General features: G+C 60.5%; 5 protein-coding genes across 5 annotated transcripts; all 5 read left to right on the forward strand.

Moving 5' to 3' along the window:
• Window positions 1–1,354: 1,354 nt before the first annotated feature.
• Window positions 1,355–3,436, forward strand: LMXM_26_2600 (conserved hypothetical protein; the record flags this gene model as incomplete). Its single annotated transcript, XM_003876514.1, has 1 exon — window positions 1,355–3,436. One exon carries the CDS (start codon window positions 1,355–1,357, stop codon window positions 3,434–3,436), a length of 2,082 nt encoding a protein of 693 aa, XP_003876563.1.
• Window positions 3,437–4,397: 961 nt separating this feature from the next.
• LMXM_26_2610 (conserved hypothetical protein) lies at window positions 4,398–5,762 on the forward strand (the record flags this gene model as incomplete). Its single annotated transcript, XM_003876515.1, has 1 exon — window positions 4,398–5,762. The coding sequence occupies one exon, from the start codon at window positions 4,398–4,400 to the stop codon at window positions 5,760–5,762; it is 1,365 nt and encodes a 454-aa protein (XP_003876564.1).
• Window positions 5,763–6,816: 1,054 nt separating this feature from the next.
• On the forward strand, window positions 6,817–7,650 carry LMXM_26_2620 (hypothetical protein, unknown function; the record flags this gene model as incomplete). Its single annotated transcript, XM_003876516.1, has 1 exon — window positions 6,817–7,650. One exon carries the CDS (start codon window positions 6,817–6,819, stop codon window positions 7,648–7,650), a length of 834 nt encoding a protein of 277 aa, XP_003876565.1.
• Window positions 7,651–8,368: 718 nt separating this feature from the next.
• Window positions 8,369–8,611, forward strand: LMXM_26_2630 (conserved hypothetical protein; the record flags this gene model as incomplete). The annotated part of the gene is made up of 1 exon (XM_003876517.1): window positions 8,369–8,611. The coding sequence occupies one exon, from the start codon at window positions 8,369–8,371 to the stop codon at window positions 8,609–8,611; it is 243 nt and encodes an 80-aa protein (XP_003876566.1).
• Window positions 8,612–9,954: 1,343 nt separating this feature from the next.
• LMXM_26_2640 (conserved hypothetical protein) lies at window positions 9,955–11,109 on the forward strand (the record flags this gene model as incomplete). Its single annotated transcript, XM_003876518.1, has 1 exon — window positions 9,955–11,109. One exon carries the CDS (start codon window positions 9,955–9,957, stop codon window positions 11,107–11,109), a length of 1,155 nt encoding a protein of 384 aa, XP_003876567.1.
• Window positions 11,110–13,155: the final 2,046 nt, after the last annotated feature.

Genomic DNA, 13,155 nt, shown 5'->3' on the forward strand with positions numbered 1-13,155 from the left:
AATACGCGGGCAAGAACGATGGTGATGCGTGCAATGCGGCAGCCGATCGCAGCTCCCTCTCTAGCATGACCCCTAGGCTGCACGCACCGACACCGTTCGCCAGCAGGGAGGTGCGCCGCTGATGGGGGAGGGGAGAAAACGTTATTTTCTTTATGTTTACCTTCCTTCAGCAGCACCTCCCCGTATATACACATGGACGATCGTCTGCAGCCCTGTGCGCTGCCGTCTGCAAGGAGGTCAGCGAATACCTCGCCCCCTGCCCACTACTATACGAGCAAGACGTGACGCACGCACCACAAAGAAGAAAGAAGGCGACGCCCGCCACTGACGGAGCACCTCGCAGAGAGAAGAGGGCATGAGTGGTGCACTGCGGCGAGAGGCTATGGGCGCCCGTCGGTGCTTCCGCGAGAGAAAGGACGGGAAAGGGAGGTCGTTGTGGTCGCGCTGCCGCGACAGTCAGATGCGGTGCCTCCAGTGACGCTACTCTACTCAGCAGCGTCTTCCTTCTGAGTTGCCTTAAATACATGCGCCTGCTCATTGCACGTTGCCGAGTCCCTCCTCTACGTTTTCTGTTCCCACACACCTTCCCTTCCCCCAATACTCCCTCCCTCTCTCTGTGCGCGCGTGTGCGTGTAGTGTCGGCACCACAACTGCAGCCATCCTGAGCTGTGCATTTCGTGAGGTGCACCGCGTCTTTTTGCACACTCTCCCTATTCACCGTTTGGCATCACGGGACTTTTGTGGCTGCGGTTTGCTCGCGTTGCCGTGTTGCCTCCCCACAAGCATAGTTTGCTCGTGCGCCGTACGCTAACCATCTCTATCTGCACGTACGCGCACACGCACCCTCCTGTCCCCCGCGAGGCTGTCCCAAACGCGTGCAGACGCTTCTCCATCGCTTCACAGCGCCTACTGGCTGTAAGGAGCAGTCAGGAGTGTCACCTTACGTGCATTGTGGTGCCTGTGCCGAACCGCGCTGCGGAGTTGCGAAATGAGTGGCTCGGACGATGATGTGGTCATTGTCGACTCATCCTCGCCGTCCACTGCCTCGTCCGGGCGTCTTGGCGTCCGTGGGGGTCTGTCGGAGCTAAATGAGAGCAGTGACAACTTTGATGACGTGGTGGCGCATGTCACATCTAGGGCAGCGGCTCCTCCGTCATCTTCCGCTGGTGTCACTGAGGTTGGTGTGCCGCGACATGCCACCACCGTGGTCGATGCGGTGTGTCGTGACTTGGGGGCGAAACTTAACACCCTTCCTCCGCTGCGTGCGCAGACGGACACCCAGACAGACCCAGGCGGCGGCCCCAGTGCTGCTGATGTCGACGGCGCCGCCTCGTTGCACCGTCGCCTTCTCGACATGGAGGCAGCGCTCGGCATCCGTGCGCCTGCACCGGCTAGTGCGGCTGCGTCTACAGCGCGGAGCGCGGTGAAGGAGGTCGTCAACTCCTGGCGTGAGGCGGCCGGCATGTGGAAGCGCCTTCGGACAGACGAAAAGACGAGTAAAGGTACAGAGAGGGACGCTATCAAACGCGTAAAACGAGAGGGCTGTGGCGAGGCGGAGGTATGGCAGCGTCTCCCCGACTCCTCGCCAGCTCGCCCAAGTGACATCCCGGCGTGGGCGGTCGGACTGGAAGCTGTTTTAGAACGCTGTCGAGACCTTATCGAGTCGCCCAAGTTTGCCGTTGCCGCGCGGCAACAGGAGCGAGGTCGCTCCCTCCGTGCTGCTCTTACTACGCCCTCTGCAAAGGAGGCTTTGTCGGCGTCTCTACCGGTGCAGCCGGTTTCCAGCGCTGCTGTCGCAGCGGCTCCAGTGGCGCCTCTTGACTCCCATGCAGCTCTACTGCGCGAGGCGGAGCTCATTTGTTCTCGCGAGCGCACAGAAACCCTGCTCCCCCTCTACGCTGAGCTGCACGTGCTGCGCCGCATGCGGGCAGAGAGAGAGCAGGAGGCTGCGCACAAGGTTGAGGAGCAGCTACAGTGGGAGCAGCTGCGTCTGACGGACATGCTTGCCGAGTGCGACGCCCAGCTGGAGATGCTGGACAGCAACTTCTTGGACTCGTGCAAGGCTCGACTGGCTCCTCTGGAGATGCTGCAACAACGCATCGATGCGCTGCACAAATTTCGCCGCCAGCTCGAGACCCACGCCGCAGCGATGTTGCCGTTGCCTTTGAAAGGCGCAGCAGTGGCGTCGAAGAATGTACTGACCACCCCAGAGTTGGCCACTCACGCGCCACGGCCGGTAGGCCTCGTTGGCGATGCCCTGTCGCAGCGCATGAGCGAGGAGCGCGTTGCATGGAGGAAGAAGGTGGAGGCGCTGCAGGCTCGACTTGATGCGCAAAAGAAACGCAACGCTGAACTGCAGGCGTGCTATATGCAAGCCAACCTGCAGTTGCAGACCTCTCTGGATAGGGATAACTACGTGAACAAAGAGGTCTTGAACGCTTTGAAGGCGCAGAACCGGGCAGACATGGAGGCGCTTGTGGAGAAGCTGGGGTGGACTCTCATCAACAACACCTTCGACGTGCTCAGTCTGCGGCACCCAGGTTCAGGAGCTACGCTACACGTCAACCACGCGTACTCGACGATAAACGGACAGACATGCGAAGACGTTGTCAAGGCGCTGGCAGCTTATATTCTGAAGCACCGCAACGATACCGCCCCAACGGTGGCACCTGCGGCAGCGCTTCCAGTCAATGCGCCCGAAGCTGTGAAAGAAGGCACCCTCAGTGAAGGGCATGCCAGCAGCACTTCCCTACATCCAACAGCTCTCCCTGCTGACGCTTCCTATCTCCAGAGTGGGACTGCGTCGATGGACGCAGCGATGCGTCAGGAGGCGAGTCAGGGCACGGAGGAGGCGGTGCCCACTGTGACCGAAGATGCGGTTGCGCAAGCTGAATCTGCTTCGCCGAGCGCTTCTGCGCACGAAGAACGAGCTTCTGCGGCGTCCGAGGCTGAGGTGACCGCAGCGGAAGAGCCTCTGATGCGTGGCGACTCCGCCTCTATGAATGAGGAGGTGGCAGAGGTTTCGCCGCAGTCACCGGCATCTTCCGGGACTGCAGCGGAGTCAACAGGGGAGGGCACCGACGGAGAAAACGATGCACAGGAGGCGCGGGGCGGCGCTGCTGCCTCGTCTGATGGCACCCGTGAGAGGGACGATGGCGGGGATGATGTCGCGGCTTCCGAGGAGGAGGGTGACAGCGCGGACGACGATGAGGAGGGCGGTGATGGGGGCGTGAGTGATGCCGAGGAGGAGGATCTTGCGGGCTACAGCAACCTGCAAACAGAGGAGGGTAGTGGCAACACCTCCACCCTGAATGTGTCCGCCAACCTTCCCTCCTCTGGCTCAAAGGGCAGCGATGCATGGGTGACACCAGTGCAGCCTGCCCCATACGAGTCATTCTTCTCATCCAATCAATTGTGGGAGAGCGAAGATGAGTAAGCGCCGCCTTTGGCTGGGACTGAGTACGTGTTTCTGTGCGTGGTTGCTGCTGGGTAGCGTCTTGACGACAACGACAGCGGCGAACGAGGCTCGTCAAGACGGGCTTAGTGAGCTTGCTCTCTTTTTCTCTCTCCTGACGTTGCTGTGGGATGCAAGCCACCGCAAGCTCCATGAGTGAGGCGCATTGATACAGAAGGCACGCACAGCGGTGTTGATGTGGCGCCCGGCGAGAGATGCAGAAGGCACGAACCTGCCTCTGACGTATGGTGGCATAGGTGAGTCTGACAGGTGGGGCCAAAGCTTGCCCAGCCCCACTCGACCTTCACAATGGCGGGTCCTTTCGCACACGTTGTACTATGAGGGGTGTCCATCATCATCCTGGTTCCGTGTGCTGGTGTACACAGCCGCGCCTGTTGTGCCACCTCTACACCCAGGGCTTGCGTTTTATGTGTGCACTTTCTCTGCCAGAAGGTGGCCCTCGTGTATTCCCACCGCACTCGGTGCGTGTGCGTGAGTGTGACAGTGGGCAACGGCCCGTGCCCCCCCTACTGCTTCGCATCGACGGCTATCACGCCATGCCATTCATACGAACCGCAATGCGCTCGGCTCAGTAACCTCTTCCCTTCTTCCTGCTTTGCCTGTCTCACGCCCCCTCTCCGCGCGCCTCTCCTACTTTTGCGCTGGCCGTTTCCTTTGCCACCGCTTGACCTACACGCACGCACAAACACCGAATCCGAACCTGGTAATTCGACTGGCGACCGGGTTGGTGATAATGGGTGGGCGTTGGCGCACGATTGTATCTCGACGATACGGACCCGCCACCGCGCCTTTCCCTCTCCTTCAGGGACTTCTTACTCTCCCTCGTGTTGGGTCATACCTCAGAACGCGACGGCAAAACACCGAATCGCACGCGCCTGCGGTCCGTCGTGCAGGCGTCTCTATCGATCTCTGTGCTCGCACCATGCGCGTCGTCATCGTGGGCGCCGGTCTTTCCGGCCTCTCACTGGCCGCTTTTTTGCGGCGGCTTAATGTGGACTGCGTCGTACTCGAGCAGGCGCCGTTTCTGCAGGCCAACTACATTGCCCCGTATACGCTCTTCGCCAACGCGCTGAGCTGTTTTAAGGCGTTTGGCATGGAGCACATCTTCACAAGCAGCGACATGCAACCGGAGGCGTGCTTCGGCATTCAGAGCCACAAGGGAAAGTGGTTGCTCAAGATCGCGAACAGGAATCTCCACCTACCGGCGCTGGGCGCCGAGGATGTCATCCCGCTCAGCACGGCACCCCCGGCGAACAGCGAGTCGATCGTCTCGCAGAGACTGTCAGAGGTCAGGAAGCAAGAGATGGGGTACGTGCCACTTCGGTGCACCCTACCGGCCTCCTATCTGCGCGAGGCCCTACGGCGATGCATACCGGAAATAAAATTTTCTGCCCCAGTCATCGACCTGCTGCCGCATGACGGTGTCAAAGGCGGGGTGCATGCGGTACTCGAAGATGGAAGTACCGAGTGGGGCGACGTTGTGGTTGGCGCGGACGGCATGCACAGTACGATTCGGCGCCTCTTGTATCCTAGCGAGCACGTTGGAACTAGTAGCCGCTCACTTGGGATGATGCAGATTGACGGGTTTGTTGACTGCCCACATTGCCCACCGCATCTCATGCATCCCGTTGAGTGCTGGGGAACGCGCCGTACACTACAGACAGTTCCCCTCCACCGCTTTGGCGAAAACACTCTCGCCTTCTCGGCAACGCTGCACTCGCCGCCGCAGGAGCTGGTGGACCTCCGGCAAGGTATGGATGCCATGGAGGTGCTGCAGGTGTTTCAGCGCCTGCTCGGTCGCGAATACGCCGGTTTCGGTGACCGGGTCGCCACACTGCTGTCTCAGGCGAAGTTAGCAGTGCCAACGGAGGTTCTGGAGGTGCCTGTCATGCCCAGATGGTACAACCGCCGAGCTGTGCTCATGGGCGAGGCCGCACACGGGTCACTGCCTTCCTTTCTCAGCCAAGACGCCTCGTTGTGCGTGGAAGATGCCGCTCTCCTGGCTGTTGCCTTGCTAGATGTTCCACTGCAACGCGACAGCGGCTTCGAGTACGCGTTCCGCCAGTACGAGACGGTGCGGCGCGATCGCGTAGAGCGGTACATACGCCAATCCCGTCGGGCTCGCAAGTTGACGGCGATGACGAACGCGGCGCTGCGCAACACGCTGCTGCGACTCACATCGCCCATCGCTGTGGATCTGGCGCAGCGCTGGCTCTCGAACTGGACCTACAGCTCCCAGCAACTAGCGGTGGATCCAAGGATCAAGATGGAGACGGCGTTTCGCTGAGGAGACAGTGGGTGAGAGGCGTTTGATCGCGGTGGGTACGGCGGCGCGACAACGCTCTTCTATGTGCTTGTGCCGTGGTAGTGTGCGGTGTGTCGGCATGCGCGTGCGTTTGTGTGGCGACGCGCTCTCTGACGTTCGCACGATGGTCTCGCTTACTGTTTCGTCTTCCCGCGTGCCTCCCGCATGTCTTCCCCCCACCTTGCTCTTTCTACCTTCGCATGTCTACGTGCGTCGGGCAGACGCTTGATGCATCGGCGAAGCTGGAGAGGCGCGGAGAGACCGTGGAGATGAGGCTGATACGAAGACGCACAACCGGGTGCTTGCGATATGCGCCGCGGGGTGGGGCGACCGTTGCGGTGGTGAGGGAGGGAAGGAGAGGGGGAGAGGCACATGTGGGGCAAGACGTGGCACCGTCGCAGCTCGTCCGATCCATGTGCCGCGACGTTGGGTCGTATCGCCTCTCCTGCACGGAGAAAGCGTCCACATAGTGAATGTGCCGCTCGCACGATGTCGTGACTCCGCGACCGGGGAATCCAGCCGCTACGGCTACGCTTTGGCGACCCGCGAGGGTCGTGTCATGTTGCACTTGCCACCGTATACCTTCTGCAGGCCCCCTACAACAACGCATTCTAGCATCGCCATGCGCTCATACTCTCCTTATACCTCGTGTCTGTCTTTTTCGTGTGCTGTGCCGCCGACCCCCTCAAGGGAACCACACCCGTCCAGCTTTGAATACCCAACCGTGTGTCTGTGCGCGCACCGGCTGCACTCGTGTTTGGTGTTCCCCAGCGCTCATTTCTCGTGCCCCCACACCTCTCTGCGTACCAGGGAAGCGTGCAATTGGCGAAGAGAGACCGCCCCTCTGTCTGGACGCGAAGGAGCGGCGCACACACGCACGCGACGACCCGACGTGGATCCACGTGCCCACCTCGCAGCTCCCCACACCCAGGAAGCAGTTGCGTGCTTAGGCGCAGGGGCTACTTTTGCGAATACGCTCACATCGCTCTGTAGAGTCATCTCGATCTTTCTCGCTTGCTCTGAGCTCTTTCCGCCGATGGCCTCGACGCTCGAGGATGAGATCGCCTTTCTCCTCAGTGTTGCCGCGCACCTGGGACATTCGTCGGAGCACGTTGGCGAGAACGAGGACGACGCCGGTGGTGCTCCCCCTGTCTCGTCCCTCACTACGAGCGAGCGTGAGGTGTTGGCAGAGTTGCTGCTGCTCGAGAAGAAGGAGGGTGATTACGTTTTCGCGACGCGTGCCGACACCGCCGTTGCGGGGGAGGTGGAGGCCTTGCTAGCTGAGAGTCCTTTAACCGCTATGTACAGAGGGGAGGCGGTCAGCCCTTACACGCGCTTCATCCTTAGCTTCTACAGCAGCACCCTTTATGCGCAGGTGCCTACGAAGGTGAACACAATCGCCATACGTCTATTCCAACGCTTTTTGTGCGGCTGCCGCGGCGATGCCCTTCAACGGCTGCATCACGGCTGCGGCGGGAGGTCGATGGAGGTGGTCCTGCGCGAGTGTCTCAACCTGGCCGGTAATCTCTCGTCCACTCTGCAAATTGCGGCACCGTCAGAGATGACGGGACTGGTGATCACGGAGCTCAACTACGATGTGCAGGAGGTGTCGCCACTCGACTATCTCGACGTGATCTTGCCACACATTTCGTATCTTTCTCAAATGTGCCAGCAGGCTTCCCTGCTGCTGCTGGCGCACGAGGAGATGGTGCGACAACCGTCTTCCCTTGTCGCATTGTTTACCATTGTCTTCACCATCCGCAACATGGGGACAGGCGACGACGCGGTTACACTTTTGCTGTCCAGCTGGCCAGAGTGCAGACAAGCGGCGTTTTACCGCATGAATGCTTTCTTAAACTGCTTCACATAATGCGCCGCGGATGTGCCCGCCGTGACGACGGGTAGGCCAGCGGCAGCAAGAGAGACGGCGAGCTGCGTGAGCGAAAGCAGGGGTCAAAGTAACAAGCAGGACATGCGGCAGTGTCGTGACGGCTGGGTGAGGAATCCGAACGCGTGTGCGAGCGGGGCCTATGTGTCGCATCGCTCATCCCGCTCTCGAGGGATGCCGGTCGAAACGCCTATACAGCGACGATGAGCGTAGTGGCAAAAACAAAAGGGAGCCATCGATTTGGAGAGGATCTGAGGTATCTCGCTTCCCTTTGCTGTGTCGTTGCAGGTTTCCGCTACGTTCCGCATCTCATCTACCACAGAATGGCACTGCCGGCTGACTGACAGGCAGAGAAGACGTCACGCACATGATTGCAGACCGTCGCCGAGAGGCGGTTTGCAGGCAGAAAAAAAAAATCACTCTAGCCCCTTCTTCGACGGGACGATGTTTCTCTTCTCTGTCGCTCTCTGTACTCCACCACCTTCTCTACCCACTGCTGCTTCTTCGTCTCTTTCCATATGCGCCCATGGGTGTCTCCATGCGTGCGCACATACACACACGCACACGCCGCACTCTTCACTGTTCTTACGCCCCTCTCTGCACCTCTGCTGCGCCTGCACAGCTGGCAGTGCCTTTTGTTTCCTGCGCATTTTCCGAGTCTCGCGTGCACACCTTCTGTCCTGGCAGTGTCGGTCGCACAATGGAGGAGTTTCACTACGAAGAGGTCCAGTTGTCGGAGATGACGCTGGAGGACGGTGTGCTGCGTTTCCCTTGCCCCTGCGGCGATTTGTTCGAGCTCCTTCTTGAAGACTTCATCGCTGGCAGCGACGTGGCGCAGTGCCCCACCTGCTCTCTCACCATCAAGGTGCTCTTCACCGAGGAAGAGAAGAATCACTTCTTGGCGCTGAACACCGTCGGTGCTGTTTGCGCGGCAGCGGCGTAGTGGTTGCGCACTCCTCAGCCCCGCTTGTCGCGCTTTCCCAACAGCCGCTTTCTCGCTTTCGTTTTGCTGCTGCTTTCCGCTCACGGTTTCCAGCTGCTTTTCCACGCCGCTCTTAGCGCATCATCATGCACGGCTTCGGCGCTTGGGGACATCTGGGGTGATGGCGCCTCCGCGTGCCAACGTTGATTCGGTGTTGCCGTTGGGACACAACGTCACTGGTCTCTTTGTTTGCTCCTCTTTCTCACCTTTCTTTAAAGGTTCAGCGTGTTCAGCTTCGACCTCGCTCTCGCCTTCTCCGCGTGTGCGCGTGGGGGAGCCGGAGGGGGGGGGTGATGCAAAAGAAGTCGCTGCCTACCGGAATGTGCTGGGCTGCAGGTGCGAGGTCGCGATGCTCTGTGCTTTTCTTCGAATTACGCCGGAAATGTCCGCGGGTGATGCAGACCGATTCCGCCTGCCCCCTCTTTTCGCCCCCTCCCTCCTATCTGTGCCACCAAGCTGAAGTATTGGTGTGCTCCTCTCTTCTGTCTCGTGCCCCCTACCTTGTTTCGGCTGTTGTGTGGCTTTTTCCCTTTTGCTGCGTAGGGTGTTGCCATGTGAAATGTCCGTATAACAGCGCCAACACCCGCCGCGACGTCCTCTCCTGCCTCCTGGGGACATGAGGGAGACTAATAGGGAGAGGACGGGGCGGCGCCTTTCTCTAACCGTAAAACTCAAGACATGTAGACAAGAAGGAGTCGCCCACTTCTCTCCGTGGACGCCTGTCCATGTCCACTCTGCTCTGTGGCCCGGATGCGTCTGTGATGCGGCCAGCGGTGGTGCGGCGCCAGTGGACCACCCTGTGGCTGTTAGGACGTGCGGAGACGACACCGCAGCGGGCCAAAGCGCAGACAGGAGCTGGCTCGTCATGCGGTGCGCGCGCTCTAGGTTCGCCACCTAACCCACTCGACTCCCATGCTACGGTGTTGTGTGTGTGCGCATACGTTGACGCGATGCTTCTCGCGCGTTGCGATTTCTCGATGCACGCTTCCCGGTTTCGGCCTCTCTTCCTTCTCCCTCCGTTGTTTCGCCGTTATGCGCAGCTGACGTGTCCGGCTGGGTGGCGTGTGGAGCGGGGTGAGGGGGGGTGGCCCTGCGTGCTTATTATCTCCCCTCCTCTACTGTCGAGCATGCCCTCCTTTTCTTCATCTGACGCCTACCCTCGTGCCATACCGCCAGCAACGCACTCTATCCAGGGCGTCTGCCTCTTCTCCCCAAGCGGCAAGTGCAGAGACCACACTCGCACTCATAACCAACCGCATAAAGGCCACCGGACCTGCAGGCCTCGTGCCCCCCGCTTTTTCTCCATGTTGCGTCGACTTGTCGCACACGCCGTGGCGCCGGCAGCCCTGTGCCGTCACCTTACCGTCAGCGCCGACATCCGCGAAGGCCTAACCAAGCCGCTCAGCTCTTTGAAGGAAGAGTGCAAAGGGCAGAACCTTGACTTGGCGGACATGGCTGAGGCGATGAAGGGCGCGACATACAAGTTCCAGGAAGTCATCAAGAAGAGCGCCGTCGATGACAGGCAGTTCAAAGGGAAAGCGGCGACGCTTTCCGCCTCGTTGAAGGCGTACAACACACGGCTCGCCAACCTGCAGAACGAGACGCGCTCCATCCAGGCTGAAATTGATGCCATCATGAAGTTGCTGTGGGGCACGGAGAGACCGGAGGGCGCCAACTTCGCAACGCCTCCAGCGGAAAATGCGTCCACCCCCACGGACGACTTCGAGGTGGAGCCGCCACCGATCGCGCGCGCACTTGGAGAGGCGACGCAGTCTGCATCGTCGAGCGCAGCACCTCCTAAGCTCAACGTGGAGCGCGTCGAGGGAGAGCGCGTAGAGACGACGGCTAGGATGGACACTTCCTCGTCCGCAGGCGCCAGCAAGGAGGAGGAGATCGAGGTGGAGACTATCGAAGTCGACGTCGAGCCGCCGGCTCAGGAGGACCCGGTTGAGACAATGAAGGTGACAGACATCACGAAGGAACTCTATGAGCGTGGCGTCAACTTCTCCGACTGCATGGACGCGCGCACGCTGCGGCAGCGCTACCGCGATGTGCTGAGCGGCAAGACCCCCACGGCAGCCAATCAACCCTCCTCATCAACTTCAAAGGGCTTTACGGAGCCTCTGAGTATGAACACGAACCAGCCGCGCATGCCCCAGAGCGTGCCACCTCAGCAAAACCAGTACCAGTACCAGCAACAACAGCAATCGAGCACCAACAACGCGGGCAGCGGGATCACCAACGACCCTTACCCCAACGCGCACCGCAAGATGGTGGATCCGATGAAGTTTGTCTACCAGATTAAGCAGGAGTTGGCGCTGGAGAAGGGCATCGACGCCGGTGCAGTGGACTTGTGGAGCGGCAAGATCAAACTGGATGACAACAAGCGTCTGTATGACTATCCCTCCATTCAGAGCTACCCGATCGAGGTTCGGCAGAAAGGCGATGTACCGGCATGAGCAAAGGCGGCGGCGCAGAGCAGCGGGTATGTCTAGCAAGCTCGAAAGGCGCACACGAAAAAAAATGAATCCCATACGTGTTGCGCTGCGCAACGGCTGCCGCGTCGCCTGCGAGTCGGTTCGTGTTACCCATCCATCCGTGTGCACTCGTCTGCAGCGGAGAGGGGCATGCACACAGACGCCATCTCTCACAGTCGTCACTTTTTCTTTGCATAGCTACAAGCTTGGGTGGCGGTGTGCTGGATTTCGTAGTCTGCCGGCGTGTCACACATTCCCTTTCGGGTCTCCGCGCCTATGTGCGTGTGTGCGAGCGGCGGTGGCGGTCGTAGCCGGTGAAACAGGTTTCTGTTCCGTCTTTCTTCCTCTGATGGCGCTCTCGACTCGCCAGGCTGAGAGCGCCGTGTCTGCCCGCACGAATGGGGCCCGTAAAAGGATCAGCTTCGCCCCTCCTACATTGCACTGCGTGAATCAAGGCTACCGGGTGACGGTGCCACCGCGTGGTGGGATAGCGGAAGCTGACACTGCAGGAAGCCCCTTGTGCACCTTCACGCCAAAACAGCCGCAAACGTTGCGGGTACTCCGACCTCTGCAGAGAAGACAAAGCCACTCGAGGCCCATCTCTTGCCTCTTGCCTTTATGCCGCTGCCGGGGTGTACACCCGCCTGTTTCTCCTCCGCACACACGCAAGGAGCCTACCTTGCACACTTGGCGTCGGACGTGCACGCGCCGGAAGAAAGTGTCGTCACAACGCTTCGGCGGTTCTCATACGGGTATGCAGGCATCGACTTCGTCGGTGCTCTGAACACGCAGAAACGTCCTTCGTGCGTGCATCGATCGCTTTCGCCTCTCATTGCCGTTTGCCTGCGGCTCTTCTCGATGGCAACACAACGACAGTGTTGACCGGCTTGCCGAACCAGCAACGCCAGAGGAGCCGGCGCCAGCTTGCATGGTGCATCGCATGGAAGCGCGGCGTGCCGAGGGGAGGGGGAGCACGCGTGATAGACGCCAGAGACGCGAGGGGATGCGTGCGAATCAGCCCCCAAGGGTGCGTGTGTGCGACATGGGCGGCATCCCCGACGGCGTGCCTGGCGGGCTGATGAGGCACAGGTGCGGGCGGCACGACGAGGGCGCCCCGAGCTGCACCGTCTGGCCCTGCAGACCCCGGTGTGGAGAGTCGCCGCCGGATATTGTTCGAGTGCCGTGGCTGGAAGCCGTGGAGGGAGAGGCACGGCACCCAGGCAGCGTGTGCAGGGCCCCAGAGGGCCGTCGCCTGCAGCTGGCGAACATCCTTCTCGGGCCGATCCGAGATGCGCCTAGACCACCGCCTGTTTGGCCGCACGATGGACGCGGCTGCTTCTGCCGTGGAGCAGGGCGCTGGACGCGGCCGACTTGGATCCAAGGCGTGCAGCCCGCCCCCTTCCCTTTCCTCCCCCGAGGTCCGTGCGGCGCTGATCGCGCGGCAGGTATGCGAGGAGGGGGCGAGGAAGGTCGAGCAGAGCCTGTGCGGCGCGTGACCCAATTCGACGGCAGGCCGGCTCGTCCCGGACGACCCGGACTTGGCCGTGGTGTGACAGAGGTACGGTGGGATGTGGTTGTGCGCGTGTATGCTTGTGGACTTGCTGTTGACTGCGACTCATTTCGAGGAACTCTCTTCACGTTTGTGTCGCAGTTGTGCGGACACGTGCGCTCAGGCGCGCTTGTGCTGGTTTCGTATGCATTACCCGGGTCCCTCCTAACCAGCTTCGGCTTTCTCTGCTCTCGGTTTGGCTGTTGTGGTGAGGCTTATGTTGTGCCTGTACTCATGGTGTTTGAGAATTCGCTGCGTGTGTGGTGGGTGAGAGGGTGGTGTCGACGGGGGTCGAAAAGGAGGTGTGCGTCTCCCTGGGAAGGTTAGCATAGGTGGAAGTACGGATTCGATGATATGCGCATACCTGTGCGCAGGGCATATCGGATAGGGGATGGGAGGCGCCCGCCGTCGCGGTGCTTACTTCACCGTCGCACCAACGTTTTACCCACGGACGTGTTTAAGAGCGATAAGTTGAATCA

The sequence above is a fragment of the Leishmania mexicana genome, chromosome 26 (assembly GCF_000234665.1).
Source record: "Leishmania mexicana MHOM/GT/2001/U1103 complete genome, chromosome 26".
Taxonomy (NCBI): domain Eukaryota; phylum Euglenozoa; class Kinetoplastea; order Trypanosomatida; family Trypanosomatidae; genus Leishmania; species Leishmania mexicana.